Here is a 12,679-nt window from a genome sequence, read left to right on the forward strand (position 1 = left end):
TGTGGGAATCGAACCGGCAGCCTTCGGAGTTAGGAGCATGGAGCTCTAACCGCCTGAGCCACCGGGCCGGCCCTATTATTTAGTTCATGGTATTGCCAGAAGCGGAACATAGGCTCTTTTTCCATTTATTTCTCCCCTCCAATCCATCATCTCTATTGCAAAACAATTTATCTAAAATGCAAATCTATTCATATTACATTTCTGTTTTCAAGAGTTCAAGAGTTCTTATCTTTCATTGCATCTTCTCTTTGCACTTCATATTCAAGCAGTGCCAAATATTTGGTCATAACCTTCATAATATTTTTTTGTTTACATGTTTGTCTCCCTCCTGGTCTGGACTCCTAGGAAAGACTTGCTTTTTTTTTTTTCAGTCTCTGGAATCACAATCCATAGCCCAGGGACTGACCCAGAAAGGCACTGATGCTGGGACTTCTGCTGTATCCAGGAAGATGGTGGTATCGCCATGAGCATCTGTGGAGCAGATCAGGGCACAGCCTGGCCCCAGGTATTAGAGGAGCTCTGAATTGGGGCAGATGTAGTATCTGTCTTCAGAGAGCTCTGAAAGTAGTTTTGAGGCTTTAAGTTCCTAATGAGGCAAAGCATCCCAGATTCATGCTGCTTCAGGCACACCTCCCTGCCAGCTTCCTTTTTATTTTCTGAGAGTCAGTGTGGTGACTGTGTGATTGAACACCAGACGATCCTGCGTGTGTCTTTTCACAGGCTGTGCCTGTGATGCTCCACACACCTCCTGACAGTTCCCTTTGGACTGTACTTTATTCTTGCTGTGAAGGTGAAAGACGGCAGTGATACTGAAGAGAATGGCTGAGTGAAGAATGGGGCCTTGGTTCAGTACTAGAAGGGCCAGCTTTGCCTCACTGAGCTTTCCTTTGCTGCTGAGTGACTACAGCTATCTCTCCTTTCCTCCTAGTCCATCTACTGCTGTTCCAGGAAGGCTGTGAGCCATTGGCCTTTCTGTTCCAGGGGGACAAAAATATTAGGTTTCCAAATGAGCCTTAATAAGTGCTTATGGAAATACTTTTTGGGTTGAAGCCTGTTTGGTTTGTCCCTGTCTCACAGGATGCCTGCAAGCTGCTGCCATCCTAGGCTTGTGAGGAGAGTGGTAGGCAGGTAAGAGCACTGGGCTGAGAGTCAGAAGTCTAGATCTAACCCTAACGCTGCCCTCAACTGGCTGTATGACAGAGTAAGTTGCTTTACCTATATGTCCCTTAGTTTCCAGATACCGTATGTAAGATATCGAGCCTGCACCTGAGGTGCTTGTGAGGTGTTCAGTGACTGTGTCTTCCCTTTTCTAGATACTTGTGGGCTGTTTGTACCTACTTTATATGTGAAAAAATCTTTTGTCTTCCTTCTTTTCATCCTTGTCACATCTTTGTTAATCCCTTTCCAGGCTGAAGTGAAGTCTCTCTGTGTGTGTACACAGAAGTTTAGGAAAAAACCCAGTGCAAAGAGGAAATCCCTCTACTACTCAGACCAACTTATTTTATTGTGTACCCCGATTTCTCATCCTTATTATCTGTGGTCTTTTTATTCAGGGCCTCAGACCTGAATGAAATTGGGCTAAATAATCTCATACGGAAAGTTAACCTGCCTGATTGCCAGTACAGTTCCCATAAATACAAGGGATAACATCAAAGGGCCGTTACAAGTTACCAGGGAGAAACCATCCTCACAGAGGAACCTGACAGCAGGAGGGGAGTCTGTGTGAGTGGGCCAGGGGAGTGGGGCATGGGGTGGGGAGTGGGGACAGATTTGTTAGTGTTCTTCCAGAGCCCAGTTTTTTGCCTTCATCAGCTGCTTCTGCTTCTTCAACTGTTTCATTAACTTGAGTAGAAGTCTTGGGCCAACTTTCAGGGTAGCTGTTGACTGGTGGTTCCTCGGGGCAGAGCTGGGAGACTGCCTGTAATCACTCCCATTGGCAGCTGGCAGCTCCCCAAGCTGCTTTCTAATCTGGACTGGCTCATCCCTAACATCTCCTGGACCTGCTGTGATGCTCACACATAGTGCAGGTTGTATCTGCTGTTTAGTCCCCACCTTGCCCCATGACAGTGGGCCTTGGCAACAGCTGGCATAGCTGCATCTCTCACACTGTGAAGCCTGTGAAGATTAGCTCCAAGAACCACTGCTCCTAATGAGAGCAGCTCTGCTCCCCGGCGGTTACTGAAGTGCAAAGCTATGGGGGAACAGAACTGTAAATGTGGCCTCAGGAAGGAATCCAGGCCAGAAAAGTCATTAGTGGCCTGTGTTATGAGTAAATGTTCCCTGAGAGGTTAAGACATGAGATGATTACATCGTCATAACCAGCCAGCTACCTTTAACTGAGTACATACTCTGCTCAGGGCACTGGCCTAAACCCTTTGAACACATGACCGCTCTTTATACAATAGCCCGTTAAAGTAGATATCGGTCCCTTTTTACAGTTGGAAAATTGAAGGCTCACAGAGGTGAAAAACTAGTCTAAGATCACACAAAGCTCAGTGGCAGAGCTGAGACCACTGACCCCAGAGCTCAAGCTCTTACTACCATACCTGCTCTACCTTGCATGATGACTGGACACGAACTTTTCAAAGGTTGTGTGTGCCAGGAGCAGGTGGAAATCATGTAGGTTGTAAATTCTAAATCCCACATCCCCATGGATTAGTTGTACAGACTGACCTCCAAGAGACTGGAGAAAGAAAGTTTGGCTCAAACTGACCCTTATTGAAGAGGCAGGTTTAGGGGCAAGGCCTGAACCCCTCTCTTGGGCTGTGTGGTGTTGTCCAGGAAGGTGAGCCCAGCAGCAGAGGTTTAAGGGTCATGAAGTGAAGGCAAGGAACATGCAGCCTGAAGTGTGGGGAAGGAGGAAGAGGCAGCAAGCTTCTGGCCTTGCTTGGCTGCGCCTGGGATGATGCTCATTATACATGAGCCTCATCTTTTTTTTGAGCCCCAGCTGCTCTAATCACTTTTTCTTCCCTAAACCCTTCAAGGCATAATTCTGTCTGCTGCTTTCCTGAGTCACTGCCAAATACCCAGCCCCAGTCATGGACTGAGTCCATGGGTGTGAGTCAGTATGAGCCCCGTGCCTGTAGGTGCTGTGCCTTCTGTCCTGCTTGGGGGTTGTAACGTTCACCATCCCTGCTCTGAGCCTTTGTATCAAGGCACTCACACTTCTAAATGTCCCTTTGTTTTCCTCTTTGCTAGATACATCTCCCTATTGTTTGCAATTCCTGCTTTAAAAAACTCAGAATACCAAAAGCCCCAATTAGCTGGGGCCACATAAATCATTATTTTACCTGTCCGCCCTTCCCTAGCAGTTATATTCAGAGAACTGCTCCATTCTCTGGAAATTGGGACCTCCCTGTGGATGGCTCACTGAACCCAGTGCGGGGTACATGAATATGTGGAAATACATGCCTGGTCCTTTTCATCAGGATGGCCTGACTCCTCCATTTGTTTGAAGTGCCTTAAGGAGAGGCAGGCTGGCCCAGTGAAAATGGTGGTGGACAGGGTAGAGGCCAAAGCTGAGGCCCTGATACCTGCAAAAGACTGTGCTGACCAGGAGCAGAGGCTTGAACCTGTCGCCTAAGCCTGGCGCTCCATGGCATGGTCCATACTGAGAATAAGGCTGAGCGGTCAGTAACCAGTAAGGCTCCAGGACTTCTTCTGGTGGGGCCTCAGGGAAACTTCTCTAGGAATCTCCGCCCGATGTGCCCACCCCCTATCCCTCAACACTGACAACTACCTCCTCCTCCCCTCTCATCCTCCTGAGTAAATGTGCACTGGGAGGTGAAGACATGAGAGGTTAAGGCTCCCGCTCCCCCTTTTCCTCCTGATTCAGCGAAACTTGCTTTCTCCTCTGATCTCTCCTCCTCCTCTCCCCCTTGAATCCAGTCCTGGTTTCCCCGCAGCCAGCCTCCCTTTCCTCGCCGACTGGGCTCGCCCCCGCCCCGCAGCGCCCGCCGTCACCGCTGCTGGTTCAGCTCCTCGCCAACCCGCGCTCCCTGCCACCCCGGGCTCGGCTCGCCCAGTCCCGCGGCTCCAGTCCGGATCTCGCTGCTGCCTGACCGGGGTACGAGTGCCGCTGTTGAGGAGGCGGCGGCGGCTGGCCCGCTCCCCTCGTCCGCCTCGCCAGCCCGGGGTTGGCGGGGAAGGAACAGCTGGCGGTCCCTGGGAGGACAATGCACCCAGCTCTCGGCCACCCCCGCTCGGTCTCGTCCTCGTCCGGCTCATTCCCGCCGCCCCCTGCCGCCTCCCGGCCGCCGCCCCTCTTCCAACGGGGGGGATCCCCCCGCGGCCGGAGAGGCTCGGGAGACAGCAGCACCAGCACCAGCGCCAGCACCGGCCGGGGGGGAGGCGGCGGCCGACGCGGCGGGGGCGGCGTCTCCCCCAGCAGTACCACCAGCGCGGAGCGGGAGGACGACGACGAGAGCGTCAGCATCAGTAAGCCGCTGGTGCCGGCGGGCGCCGCCGGGGTCCCGGGGCCCCCGGCTCAGGGGGGCGCTCCAGCCGCCGACCTCACGCCCGCCGCCTTCTCCTCCTCAGCAGGCACCCCCTCCTCCCCCTCCACGCCCACCTCCTCCTGCAGTATGACAGCGGCGGACTTCGGCGGGGGCGCTGCGGCCGGGGGCGTCGGGGGCCCGGGGGGCCGCTCGGCTGGGGGCGCAGGCGGCACGGGGACCGGGAGCAGCGCCTCCTGCTGTTCGTGCTGCTGCTGCTGTGGCCGCCGCCCGGCCCGACCCGGCCGCAGGGGTCCGCGCCGCGGCTGCGCTCCCAGTCCGGGGTGCCGTTGGGGCTACCAGGCGCTGTCCGTGGTGCTGTTGTTGGCGCAGGGCGGGCTGCTGGACCTGTACCTCATCGCCGTCACCGACCTGTACTGGTGCTCCTGGATCGCCACCGACCTGGTGGTGGTGGTGGGCTGGGCCATATTCTTCGCCAAGAACAGCCGGGCCCGTCCCGGGAGCGCGGCGAGCGGCGCGCACAATCACCACCATCACCACCACGCTGCGCCGCCCCTGCACCTGCCGTCAGCCTCCGCCGGGGCTGCGGCCGGGGCCAAGGCGCGCGGCGGCCGCGGGGGCGTCGGAGGCCCCGGAGGCGGCTCGGGATCGGCCGCGGCCGCGGGCGAGTTCGCCTTCGCTTACCTGGCCTGGCTCATCTACTCCATCGCCTTCACGCCCAAGGTGGTGCTCATCCTGGGCACGTCCATCCTGGACCTCATTGAGCTGCGTGCGCCCTTCGGCACCACGGGCTTCCGCCTCACTATGGCACTCTCGGTCCCCTTGCTCTATAGCCTGGTGCGGGCCATCAGCGAGGCGGCCGCGCCCCCAGGCTCAACGGGTCCCCTGCTTCTGCAGCCACAGCAGCACCGCGCCGCCGGCTGCTTCCTGGGCACGTGTTTAGACCTGCTCGACAGCTTCACTCTGGTGGAGCTGATGCTGGAAGGCCGCGTGCCGCTCCCCGCACACCTGCGCTATCTGCTCATCGCAGTCTATTTCCTCACCCTCGCCTCGCCGGTGCTTTGGCTCTATGAGCTCAACGCAGCAGCCGCGGCTTCGTCGTGGGGCCAGGCTTCTGGGCCCGGCAGCTGCAGCCGCCTTTTGCGCCTGCTGGGCGGCTGCCTGGTGGACGTGCCCTTGCTGGCGCTGCGCTGCCTCCTGGTGGTGAGCTACCAGCAGCCCCTCTCCATCTTCACGCTCAAGAACCTCTTCTTCCTCGGTTGCCGTGGCCTGGAGGCCCTAGAGGGCTGTTGGGACCCCAGGAGTCGGGCTTCCCCTAGTCGGGCCAGAGGAGGCTACGGTGCTCCGCCCTCTGCACCGCCTCCACCGCCACCACCACCACCACCTCAGGGAGGCTCCCAGCTGGGTCACTGCATCTCGGAGAACGAGGGGGGTGCCCATGGCTATGTGAACACCCTGGCTGTGGCCTCCCAGAATTGAGGGGTACAAGAGAAGGGGGCTTGCTTTTTGGTTGAGAGACCCCAGCTCTCTTGTCCTCTGACCTTCTCTCACCCAGATTTGATCAGGCTTTGTTTGGAAGAGGTAACTATTAATAGGGCTAAAGGCCAGGGTGTCCTGTACCCCTTGAGTCAAGACTGCTAGGAGGCAGCCCAGCAGCCAATGGTGAGGGAGGAAGGTCCACGTACTCTATTCTCCCTGCTCCATGCCTGACCCCAACCCTAGCCTCCAAGGGGCTGGATACCTCTGCTTCTTGCTTTTCCCACCTCCACCCTAATTCCTATCCGTTGTGTATGTGTGGGGGGATAGAGGAAAGGGGGTGTCCAGGCAGGGGGTGCTGGGCCTTAGGCATTGCCCCTTGCTTGGAAGTGCCGGTTTCTTTTAGGCTCTGGTTAGTGACCATTGTCCCATGCCTTGAAATTGACCCAGAATCTGCTATCCCCTGCTATGTCTGTTGGGTTTCTTCCAGATGGTAGATGCAAAGTCTGTGTCTCTGTGTATGTGTAGTGTTTCCTTGTGGCCCCTTGCAGTCAGTAGGAGATCTGGGGAGGCCCTCCCCTCCCCACCATACATACCACCACCCTCCTCATTCCTACTTGAATTTGTGGCCATGAATTCCCAGGAAGAGCTGGGCTCCTGGGAGCTGCCCACTTACTCTCCCTCAAGGGAGAAGCTCACCCAGGATCTTCCTCAATCCTATTCCTCTCTCCTTAGCTTGGGAGGAGAGGGTTCATACTCTAAGGACCAAACTGCACCCTTTCTTGGGTGAGTGAGCATTTCTACCTCTGTGCTTTCGACTTTTGTTGCATCACGCACTGATGCTGCTTGCAAAAAATAAAGACAAAATACTCGGAAGTTGCTTTCAACATGGCCACTGGATCCAGCTGGGGTTTGGTGCCAGTGTTATTACAGGGTCTGTGGAGTATCAGCCATTGGCTTGCCCTCCTCTCTCCCTCCCTCTGCACCCAGAACTCTTATGCTTCATGAGGTTTGTTGCCAGCTGGGTTACATCTAGGCTCAGAACAACAGCTTTGTGGGGTTCCTGGATAGATGTGAAGTTGGGCCTCTCATGGGCCCAAAGGAGTAGGAAATCCAATTCTGTGTCCTCCCCCTTCCCACCCTCCCTTTAGGAAGTTTGGTGTAGACCAGGAACAGTGGTGGTGATCTTTGTCCTCTGCTCTGGTTAAGAGAATCTGAAGGGAAAGGGAAACCCTACCTGTATCCAGCCTTCCTCTCTGGTGTTCTTGTTGTTGAGGTTGATGACAAGGAATATCCAGGGATAGCTCACTAATAGTCTTGATGCAGGCATCACTCTTGGAATCTTTGAAGCAGGATAAGTATTTTTAGGGGAGGTAAGAGTACAGGAGGACAGTTGGGAGCAAGGCCAAGAAATACTCTCCCCCACCCTGCAATAGGTTGGGGTGGGGTGAAATTGTAAGAATGTTTGTTTCCCCTTCTCTCTTCTTATGCTTGGGAAGTTTTGTGTGATGTAATAAGCCCTGGACATGTAATAAACCCAGAAGTCATGGGTTGTAGTTTTGATTCTGTCACTCACTAGCTTTGAGTGACACATCACTTTTGCTTTCTGGGCCTCAGTTTTTTGCTTGGGGCCTTTCTCTCCCAACTTCTTGGGGATTTGCTGACAGAAGATGTCCATGTAGACAGAGACACCAGAGGGGCTGATGGCTTGACCACAGTTCCTCTGAGCCTCCCTACTCTCACAGTGGGGAACAATGGAGGACAAATGTTTACACTCAGTGCACTATCTGTGCTTCTTCTAGCCCCTCACCCTACCAGGTCCAATATAAGCTGGTTGGTTGCAGTTAATTGTTTTTTTTTTTTTTTTGCCTTCTCCTTCCTCTACTGACTCCTCTTGTTTCCCTTTGAATTCCATGTGCTCAGAGTTCTGGGGTCCAGACCCTGGGTGGGCCCCCATAGCTGTTTCCTCTTTTTCCACATCTTCTCTCCAGCTTTGCTGTTGCTCTGCTACCTAATCTCAGTGACTGTGAAAGGACTTTGTGTCTGAGCCACCGGCCAGCTCCTGGCTGGTTCCCTGCCCCACCCCCTTTCTACTGATTGGATGGTGGTCTCCCTGCTGAGTGACTGACTGTACAATCTCTGAGTGCTGTTGGATTTTCTGGTGGGAGGCTGTGATAGGTTCCCATGAGCTGTCACTTCCCTAAGTACGTTGATAAATTGATGGCAACCCGGCCAATGCTAGTAGAGGCCAGGCCCCACCACCACCCCTACCACCTGACATCCTCTTCCAAACATTTGGTGCCAGCACCTTGTGCTCAGGGGGTCAGTCCCTTCCTACCTTCTGGTGTGTTTTTCTTTATCCCTTTTACTTATTTCCCTTGTCCCATTCTCAAGAAAAAATGACTCCAAAATTTCATTTTTCTTGCTTCCTAAGGGCATCTGTAGGGGGTCAAACTGGAGACGTTCCCATGGGTCTGACAGACAGGAGTGCACTGTCTCCTGAGGCTGATGCCAACAGCACAGTTCACAGAGCAGAACCGGGTTTCAGAATCCAGACTGCCTGCCTCTAACATTTGAGCAAGTAAGAGCGTCGTCGCTCTGGGCTTGGATTAGACCCACTCTAAAGGCCGTTCCAATAGAACGTGTACTGGCTCTGATTCCACATGTTTTTTTGGGAAGAGCTAGATGGCTGTTAGAGCCTGGAAGAAGGGAAGTGGCACCTCACTAGCATTTATCATGTTTTTAAATCTTCCTTCTCTTTTTAAAAATAAAACCAGCTTGTTCTGAAAATAAAATACTTGAGACTTGTGACAAGCTTCCTGTGTGGTTTAAGATCTTTCCTGTCCTGATTTCCTTACTAAATTCTTAAATGTCACTGACATTTGTCACCATTTTATAGGTTTGTGTTACATTATGGGTTCACCTTGGCTGTTTCCTTCTAAGCAGTGGCATGCTACTCAGGGAGGTAGTGTGGCTTTGGCCTTGACCTGTGGTGTCTAGTCAGGCTTTCTGTAGGCAGGGCTCTCGGGTGGGCTCTCAGCCTGAGAGGGACAGTCCCGGCCGCCCGGAGTTTGCGCTCCCATTTCTTTCTAAGAATAACTTAGCAAAGGGGAAAACCTGAGGACTAATTTTTACTCTGCCCTCCTCTACTGCTCATGCGCCCTTCAGAAGCATGAATTTATATATGAGTGAGAACAGGCCATGGCTTTTTTGTTTTGTTTTTGATTTTTTTTTTAACACAAAGGGGACTGTGAAGTCTAAGACAGAACATTGGTCTGCATAAAAATAAAATTATAGTTTTTTTCCCCCCTTTAGCGCAGAGACAGCCAGCACTATTCAAGCCACTCTGTGTTGTTGCCCTATGATGTTTCTGGCCATCCCAAAGGCCACACAGTGGTTTGACCAAGCAGCGGGAAAGAGGCAAAGTTAGAACATTGTCAGAGCCTGCTCGCAGGCTTGCTCTGCCTCCTACTGTGGCTTTGGGCCCTTACCTGATCTCCTGGGACATTTTCAACACTTATAAAACAGGACTAATATTACCTACCTCATGAGGCTGTGGTAAGAGTTAAGTGAGGTGACATATGCAAAAATGGTCCTTTTCCTCAAGAAATTTATAATCATATGGGGGGACAAATTTGACACAGGAAATACTTAGAGGACAACCTGAGACCATGCCTTCATTTCTTCCTACATCTAGATGTAAAATAAAATGATTAATTTGACTAAGCATGTTACATATATTGATACATTTCTCATAGTTACACAAGCTAGCTCTCACCGATTTTGGTCAGTGCTGGAGCATATCAGGAGGCACTTCGTGAAAGATGAAGAGGTGTAGGTGTGACCTCGTCACGAACGGGCCATGCTGGGACCACACTCAGGCCTTGCCTGAGGAGTTGAGTCTGGCCCTGCAGCTGTGGCCCTGGAAAGAGCACGGGAACGTATCCTGTGCACGACTATGGCAGGCCCTGGATGCTCATTGGCTCATTTCACTCTCTCAGCCACCTCCTAGGCAGCTTTACCCCCATTTCCCTGAGGTCCAGAAAGAGGCAGTAGCTTGCTGAATGCCACCCTATAGCCAGGAAGGGAATTCTGATTTGACCCCAGGTCTGCCTGCCTCCAAAATCTGTACCCCAGGCACCCTTCAGACTTTATCTGTTAACTGGGTTCAACTTACCCTTCATTAAAGCTGTGTGGTTCTGGCTAGTTTTCATAGTCTGTGTGAATGTCATGGAAGAGGCATTGAGCAAAAGTTAACTTGCAGGATACCATGTCAGTGGCGGCAAACGTGAGGGCCAGCCAATTTTGCCTCCCCCTCTCCTTCTTCCTTTTGTCCTCTCAGGCTACTGTGGTCCTACTGTATCTTCTTCCTCTCTAATCATAAAGGAAGGATCCAGTAAACTAATTCATACTAAAGTGTTAACAACCTAAGGGACTATTCCTCCTAGGAAAGGAATCTGGGTACCAGGATGGGCAGGCATATTGGACAAGACTTCTTGGCATCCTTCAAATCACGAGAGAGGACTCCAGGCAAGGCTGGTTTAACAGTGCACCCGCCTACCTTGACCAACCTCAATGGACAGGATGAGCATGTGGAGCCAGTGCCAGGATCTGGGAGAGGCAGCAGCGCATGGAGAGCTGGGGAGGGACCAAAAGAAAGAAGATGGGCCTGGAAGCCACTTAGGAGTGATGTGGGAGCCACTGAGTGGGGTCCAGACATCCAGCAAGGGTCCCATCCTGGCAGAAAGCCATGGAGCACCCCAGCTTTACAGCCCACACCCATGGGCTGGGGGCAGTTGCTTTATTTTCTTCCACAACATACAACCTATACAATCTATATTGTTTCCATTTTCCCACAATGAGCATAGTCACTCAGCCAGCACATTTATTAAACTCCTAATATATGTCAAGTACTGGATCATATGTTACTGTTATAATCTGAAAAAGCAAACACTCCAGGAAGAAAGCAGTGACAACAGGAAAGGAGGCTAGATAAATAGTACCCTGGGTTCATTAACTGCTCTGACCCAAAACCAGGTCAGAGCACTTCTCCTTGTGAAGAAGCAAAGAGACCTACGGACTCCTCACAAAGGCAGCAGTGTGGGTAGGGTGGAAACGCCTGAAAGAGTGTGGCCGCTATGTGTCCTGTGCTTCCTGTGTGCGGGACACTGCGTAAGTGCTTCACATGTATGCTGCACCCATCCTCACAAGACCTCAGTGAGGAAGGAATTCCTGCTGCCCCCATTCTAGAATCAAGCAGCCTGAGGCCTAAGGAAGATAACTTGAGGTAAGTTACTTGGCTGGCAAGTAGGGGAGCAGGGGTCGTCTCCTTAAGGAAACCTTCTCTCCAACACACCCGACTTGCCTCTCAGGGCCCAGGCTGGGATGCCAGCTCTGCATCTGACTCTGAGTCGAGCATCTTTGGGCCCCTACTGTCCTGCAGAGCCTGGAGCAGACTGTCTCGTGGCCCTTCCTGGGCAGGGCTTCTCAGGAGGTGCTGGAGGACAGAGCTGGCTGTCCCCTTATTTATTGGGGAAAGAGAACACCAACCGCAGAATGAAAACTGCCCATCACACTGTAAGTACAGATTCTTCTCCCGTTATGCCCTGGTTCATATTCAAAGATCAGCAGGAACTAAGTAAAACCCAGCATGCCCTAGCATTCAGAGATCCCAGCTCAAACTACTAATGAATGTCTAATGGAACAAACCCCTTCAAAGCCTAAACACGGCTGAGGACCTTGCTAGGCAGAAAAAGAAACTGGTTACAAATCGAAGTTGTAAGTAGCACTGCATGGAGCGATGTCCAGACCACCCGCCATCTAATCATGCCTTTTTTCCCTGACTAGGCTCAAGACAGCAGGCAGGAAACACCTGTGGAAATCCACCAGGACTTGGAGGCTTGCACTGGCCAGCAGTCACAGGCACCTGCCCCACGCATGCTGTGGTCACACCTTGAGCCACCTCTAAAGCACTCTGTTTAGGAGCAGGACCAGAGAGGTGGAGAGTCACAGCTTGGAGGACACATGTTCTTGGAGCGGCTCTTGTAGGCAAAGCAGGAGTTTATTAGCCATGGTTCAGAAGAATATGAAAAAACCTCGCTTCTTTATACGTGCTCTTGAAGCTCTTGGCATTGGGCTGACAGCAGATACCCCATTCAGCCTGACAGAATTTCCAGCACTTGCAGTGACCAGTGTGAGACTGGGGGCTTGAGGAAAGGGGAAGGATGTGGAAGCAACAGGAATGACATTAAACAGAGGGTCAAGAAGCCCTGGGGGAACTTTATTATGATTCCATTTATATATGACATGTCCACAACAGACAGACCTATAGATGGAAAGGAGATTAATGGTTGCCTAGGGATGGGGGAGTTAGAGGGTTTGGGGATGGTGATTAATGGTTGCTGGGCTTTTTGGGGGTAAGAAAATGTTCTAAAATTGATTATGCTGACGATTGCTGAGCTCTGAACTCTTAAAAGCCATTGAACTGCAGAGGGTCAACTGTGAATTGTATAGTATGTGAATTATAGCTCAATAAAGCTATTAGGAAAAAAAGCAGCAGCCGTGGAGATAAAAGGGACATAGTGGACAATGCCAGTTGAAGACATTTGGCCTCAAAAGCCAGCAAAGCTAGAATTCCAGGTTTGTGGGGAACACAATTCAAATGGAAGTGTGCTTCTGGGCACTAGACTACATTGCTTTGAGCCATTCTGCTGCCAGGTAGAGCCCTGGCTCCAGCAAGGGAAGTGGTA

At 52.2% G+C, this 12,679-nt stretch overlaps 1 protein-coding gene across 1 annotated transcript; it reads left to right on the forward strand.

Annotated features, from left to right (window-relative positions):
• The first annotated feature begins 1,747 nt into the window (after nucleotides 1-1,747).
• TMEM121B (transmembrane protein 121B) lies at nucleotides 1,748-12,213 on the forward strand. Its single transcript, XM_074325143.1, has one exon. The coding sequence runs from the start codon at nucleotides 4,176-4,178 to the stop codon at nucleotides 5,931-5,933; it is 1,758 nt and encodes a 585-aa protein (XP_074181244.1). The 5' UTR covers nucleotides 1,748-4,175; the 3' UTR covers nucleotides 5,934-12,213.
• The last annotated feature ends 466 nt before the right edge of the window (nucleotides 12,214-12,679 follow it).

This window comes from Rhinolophus sinicus, linkage group LG02, assembly GCF_036562045.2.
Source record: "Rhinolophus sinicus isolate RSC01 linkage group LG02, ASM3656204v1, whole genome shotgun sequence".
In the NCBI taxonomy this organism is placed as follows: Eukaryota; Metazoa; Chordata; class Mammalia; order Chiroptera; family Rhinolophidae; genus Rhinolophus; species Rhinolophus sinicus.